The sequence below is a fragment of the Rhinolophus sinicus genome, chromosome 13 (genome assembly GCF_057876585.1).
Source record: "Rhinolophus sinicus isolate RSI-liver-muscle chromosome 13, RSI-T2T, whole genome shotgun sequence".
Taxonomy (NCBI): domain Eukaryota; kingdom Metazoa; phylum Chordata; class Mammalia; order Chiroptera; family Rhinolophidae; genus Rhinolophus; species Rhinolophus sinicus.
This window is the reverse complement of record NC_142513.1, coordinates 2,602,365-2,608,364: the sequence shown is the minus strand read 5'-3', so window position 1 is coordinate 2,608,364 and position 6,000 is coordinate 2,602,365. Positions and strand designations below refer to the sequence as shown.

Here is a 6,000-nt window from a genome sequence, read left to right as displayed (position 1 = left end):
CAGGTACTGTGATACCAAGGGAATATGGTAAGGTAACCGGGCTTATGGAGCTCAGATTTTGTTTTAAACTTGATCTAGTAGGATCCCAACTTGTCCTTTTTGTTCAGAATTCTAATGCAAGACCCTCGGGTTGGTACAGAGACCCTCTCACAGGGAATGTCTTTCCCATCCTCCCTCCCTCCTACTTTCATCCCAAACTCTGACAGACTCATCTAAGCTTACGAGAGATTTTGGTTGAAAAAGTCTGTAAATCCCACAGCCCCAAGACATGGTTAGGATAAAGATTGTTAGTGCTTTGGAAAGTAAAAGGTGGTTCCTTTTTTTTCTTTTTCTTTCTCTCTTTTTTTTTTCTCCTCATTAATAAAGTTATCCTTTCTTGGAGTCCTTTTCCAGTTCTTTTGTTACAAAGGAGAGGGGATATAGGAAATAGTCATTAAAATATTCTGCTACAGAAAGAGATCATTGGCTGTCCTACTTAGAAACTAAACACAAAGAAACAGAGCCCCGCTTTCCCACATGCTAGTTTGCTGGTTTCATGGTCCCGTGACTGAGCCCTAACTCCCTGGGTCAGATTCCGGCTGGTATCTGTGTGCACGTGTGGTTAGGGTGCTTTTATTTCTGTCCACTCCCTTCCTAGGAACTGCTTCTGGCTTCGGAGGTTAAAGCTTAAGTCTCTGCCAGCCCCACCCCGATACACACAAAACAGCCAGGGAGAGGGGAGGAGAAAGTTGAGATGAGAACCCCTGGGACAAAGTGACCGGAGAGTGATTGAGGAGCAGTTCCTAGCAGGAAAGGACAGTGCCTGGCTCTGGGTGAGACCACAGCCCAGAGGGCTGGCTGTCAGTGTCACGCTCAGGGACATCTCAGGCATCCCCTCCCCCCCTGCGGACATGAGCGCCAGAGTCCACAGGTTACTGCAGCTTCTCCTAGTGCTGTTGCTGCTGCCCCAGGTAAGCGGGACTGGTACCCACACCTGGGTGCGTGGGATGCCTGTGGGGATGGAAAGCACAGCTCAAGCTGCTTCTGCTCCTTGTAGGATAAAGGGGGTTGGGGGGGGGGCTGAGTGTGAGCTGATGGAGGCTGGCGAGGTGGGAGCAAGGGGGCTGGTTATTTACAGCACGGTGCAGCAGTGGAGGCGCCAGAAGTTACACAAAGGAGGGTTTAGGGTCACAGTGTGTTTGGGAGGGGGTAGTGGGGCAGGCTGATGACACTCATCTCAAAACTGCTGTGTACAGCACACACTATTTTCACTTAGATTTATAGCAACACACGCAAGTGTTCCAAGATACTTATGTACATCAGACCGAGAAAATCTCAATTGTGTATGTTGTTCAAGAACAAAATTCAAATCGGTAAATGACAAAGGTCTTATTGGCTTTATTCAGCGATTCATGAATTGGGCAGCATTCCATGCAGCAAACAGAAAGGAGCCCTGAGGAGCTGGACAAACGAAAGGCAGAGGGATAGAATGAGGAACTTACACTGGCAAAGGGCCGATGTGGGAAGGTCATTCCCTTAGGGGATGGCAGGGGTCTATCGGGCAGACACCGCACTAGGGCTGAGCAGCTCATTCCAGGCTGACGGGCTCAAGGTTCCACTTCTGGGGGCGGCTGAAACTTAAGTCAAGGCTCAGTTTGGTGATGTGGGGCTGAGCTCATTCGGGGCCTGTGGTCTCTTTTTTAACTGTTCCTCCCTTTTGATCAGACTCTCAGCCTGACAGATGTGATCAAAATGTAAGGCGCTGGCTGCACTCCCAGCTGCTGCTCTGAGCGCTCCCGGTTTTAGCTGACTCTGTGGAGTTCCCAGGTCATGATTTTGGGTTGATATTCTTGAAGTTGCTCATTCTCTTCACCCCTTCTCTGATGTTCTGGTCTTTGGGAGATCATTTGCTTGGTGGGTAGCAGCTGCAAACATGCACGTGACGCCTGGGAGAGAATACAGTGCAGAAGCAGACTGCTATGGTTACTCTACACGGACGATTCCCAGTGTCTGGGTGTGTTTCTGAACCGTGGTCCTCAGGATCCACACCAATCAAAATCAAATCAGTCAAAGAAAGGCCCTGCTGAAGGAGTCACTTTCTTAAGCCAAGTGTCTTGTTCAGCGAAGTCTCAACTTCCCCAGCGGTGTGAATCCAGGGGTGCCAGGTGGCATTGGCTGGAGCACCGAAATGTCCTTGCTCAGCGAAAAGACACTCAGGGCCTGTCCTGTTATCAACAGCAACCTGGGCCAGAGAGTCTCGGTTTTTGTGGGGCGGCCATTGCTTTAGCAGCACGTCTGGATACTTTCACGAGTGAAGGGGAGGGGCCTGATGCCACGCTCACTGTACTCACCTCTCACCAGGGGCAGGGAGACTGGCCAAGGAAGTGGGTACTGAGTCAGGAACGCCACCCGGTATGACTCAGTGATATAAGTTCAAGGCAGCTGACCAGTGAGGTCTAACAGGGGGGCCCCAGTTAGATACCAAGGGATACTGCCTGGGTATGGGCCAGCCATCGGGGCATTCCTAGGCCCAAGGAGAATGACAGCCAGCACAAAGAGAGATGCTGTGGGGACATACAGCACTCCCTCTAAGGTGGCACCGCTAATGGATTCATTTGCACGAATAGATGTACTTGCCCCGTTAAGCCAGGAGTCAGTTAGGTTTCCAGCGTGTTCGAAAAGTTGATCTTCTAGTCTGAAATACAAAGTTGTTCTAAATTCCTCACAAAGATGGGCACTGCTGGTGAGTCCTCTCCATGGTGGGGGCAGATCTGATCTAGATAATTATGAGCACATGGGGGTGAGGGGGCGAGGGAGGCAGGCAGTTATGTCTAGTTGGGCAAGTACAGCTATAATTGGAAAGTAAAAGCAAGACACTGTAGGTTCTGGATCTAAGAGCTGGACTTTAAATTCCAGTGGGGGTGGATTGTAGTTTATGGTGACTGGGAGTAGAGGAGAAACTGGTCGCATGGAGGACCAGGGGTCTCTAGCATCATGGGCAGGTAGGAGTTGTTGGTGACAAATCCAGCAGTCCCAAAGGTTACCCCCTTAGCAATGGCCTCGGACATATGGGTGGTGGCGTTACCTTCCCAGGCCAATGGCAGAGTAAAGGAAAGAAGGAGAAGAAAGACTTTCATGTTGAGTTAAAGTAAGAAGCCTGGGTGCAGCGTCTTGGCTGGGAGCAGTCTACCTGGATGCCAGCAACTCTCTTCCTCGATGATTTGATTTGGAGGCGTCCTGCATCTGTCCAGGACCAGGTATCAGATGGAGCCTCCTACAGCTGGGAGATGTGTGCCCGAGGCTCAGTGCTTTCTACTCGGCAGCAGTGTCAGAGGTCAGGAGCACTTGGTGAGGTCCCTTCCAACAGGGTTCGAGGGCTACCTTCCTCAATGATGTTTCCAGAATACCCTGTGACCAGGCTCCAGACTGTGATCGGTAGAACCCTTTGAACCAGGATTGGAAAGCTTCCTGAAGCTGCTTATGATGGGCCCTGAAGACTTACAGTAGCTGGTCCCATTAGTGCGAGATGACAGGTGTCCACAGAAGGTTGTCTGCCAGTAGATACTGGTCTGCCGGTGACTCTCTCATGTGGAGCGTTTACGACTGGGGGCCAGGGATGCCGGGGGCCAGGGATGCCTGCCGTTCTGCAAGTCTAGAGATTCTGCGTTTGAGAAGCCTATTCATTCTCTGATGATTGAGAGTGATAGTGACAGTGACACTTCTAAGAAGTTTGTAGGTTTTCACTGAGGCTTGTATGATTTGCCCCGTGAAGTGGGGTCCGTTGACCTCAAGTTCTCAGCATTTTTTTTTTTTTAATATAATGATGAACTCATCATGAATGCTTCTAAGAAAGGATTAATTTTTTTCTTGGGTACCTTGGTTATGGAGATTGTGGAAGGTTTAGTACGAGTGGGGAACATGTTTTTCACAATTTCTTTGCCACTGGGAGGGCACCAGCCTTGTGGCCAGGGAGGGCTTTAGCCCAGCAGGAAAGCCCGCACAGTAACGAGAGCACACTGGCGGCCCGGCTTCGGTGGGAGGTGAGTGAAGTCTGGCTGCCCGCGTTCTCAGGGGCCAGAGAGGCTGGGGGGCCTTTCGGAACAAAAGCAGTTTTCCCGGGATTATGGGCCTGACAGTTCAGACACTGGTGGTAAACTGCTCTCACAGTTTTAGAGACGTCTCCCCACCAGTGTTTATTCATACCGTGTTTCCCTGAAAATAAGACTGGGTCTTATATTAAGTTGTGCTCCAAAAGACGCATTAGGGCTTATGTTCAGGGGATGTCATCCTGAAAAATCATGCTAGGGCTTGTATTCCAGTTAGGTCTTATTTTCGGGGATACATGGTAATTGGAGTCACCTGAAATGCACCAGGGTGGCTAAAAGAATGCAAAAACCCAAAAAACGGGTTTGCCAGGCAGCCTGGAGATCCGAGCGGCCGTCTTGGGTTTCCTGTACCCCGAGTGCTCACTAAATTTACACCCCGTTTGCCGTCATGACTTCTCTGATTCCAGAGCAGACTGCTGCCATGTTGCAAGGACAGCAGGGTGGCCCAAGTCTGGTAACAAGGGGTCGCTTTTTCCAGAAGCGGCATGGACCTCACCCATGTGTGCCGCACACATCCTGTGTGGGGTCTGCTGCTGCTGCCTCTTCCTGGACGTCAGCCGGCCACTCCCCTGCCACTCCCCTTCAGTCTTTTTTGTGTGAGCCTCAGTTTTGAGGAAGTTCATTTACTTGTTGTCCACTTTGGGGTGGGGTCTCAGTGGTCGTAAGCAAACCCCTTTGTTTCCGTAACACCCTCAAATCATGGACGACCCCAGAGGCAGAGTGGCTGGAGTTTAAATATTACCTGTTTGTCCTCTGGCATATTTGGAGAAGGGCCCGGAACCCTGCTTGTTGGGGGTACTGACCCTGTCCAGTAGTTCACATTGGGTCGCGACAGCAAAGCCAGCTTGGAAATATCCTTTTTTATGTCCACATTAAGACCCATGAACAGACAGAATTAGATCAGGCTCAGTCAAACGAGTGTCTTGTAAATCAGGACGGGGTGTCATGAAAAAGGACATTTTCACCTCACAGCAGTCGCAGGACCTGCCCTGATGGGGCAGGGGGAGTAACGCAGTAGGAGGAAAAGAGCTGCATTGTGACAGGTGCAGAAAGGGGTGGAGGCAGGAAGATCTCACAGGTGGGTCAGCTTACAGGGAAGTGCTGAGTCATTCCAGAATTACGGGGACTTTGGCCAGTGTGCAGAGTTTGTAAATCAATGTCATTTCCTAGGGTCGAGTTCACTGCAGGTTCTCACTGCAGCTGCAGCTACAGCCTAAGGCAGCGAGGTCACTGACTCAAGTGCACGGTCACAGGACTAGGCCCACATTCACTGCCATGTTCTTGCTCGAGCCTGGCTCGCTCCCTGCATGAGGACGCGGGGTCTGTGGTCAGGCAGCCCTTGGCAGGCAGCTCCTCGGTGTTGTTCTAGGCTCACAAAGGCCTGCACACGTTTCTCTTCCCAAGGGACACATGCAGGATCCGAAATTTTAGTGAGTTCACAGTGGGGAGGCCGACAGAGCAAAACTAGGAACCCACTGTGTGGGGACAGAACCCCAAAAAGTAGTTTCCAGGCTCTCAGCCTCACATAGACAGGTGCTGGCTCAGGTAGTAAATGGCCAACTGTGATTGCATGGCCATCAGCTGTGGCTAGTTGGCCGTCAGCTGTAACCAGTGAGCCATTGGCCACTAATATAACTGCTGTGGCTACGCTAGCAGAGAGAAAGGATGGGGGCTAGCAAGAAGATGGCGGCTGGGCTGGCAAGCGTGGATGGCGGTTTGCGGACAGTGTGGATCCAGCCTCCAGTGAGAGTATAGTGCTGCCAGAGAGAATATAGTGGTATGACTCCCCTACTTATGGCTCCGTGGGTGTTCCTTTTTGGCCTCACCATATCCTGCGTTCTTGTGTGGGGAGCGGGAGCAGAGACCCCGCAGGCCGCCCTGCATGACAAATGGTGCAGCGAGCAGGGTCTCCCGC

General features: G+C 51.3%; 1 protein-coding gene across 1 annotated transcript in view; it reads left to right on the top strand.

Annotated features, from left to right (window-relative positions):
* Nucleotides 1-733: 733 nt before the first annotated feature.
* The window catches only part of CDH26 (cadherin 26), a 38,957-nt gene continuing 33,690 nt past the window's right edge, over nucleotides 734-6,000 (top strand). Inside the window, exon 1 of the mRNA XM_074317674.2 lies at nucleotides 734-950. Coding sequence (XP_074173775.2) covers nucleotides 891-950 — 60 coding nt within the window. The 5' untranslated portion in view covers nucleotides 734-890. The remainder of the gene's footprint in view (nucleotides 951-6,000) is intronic.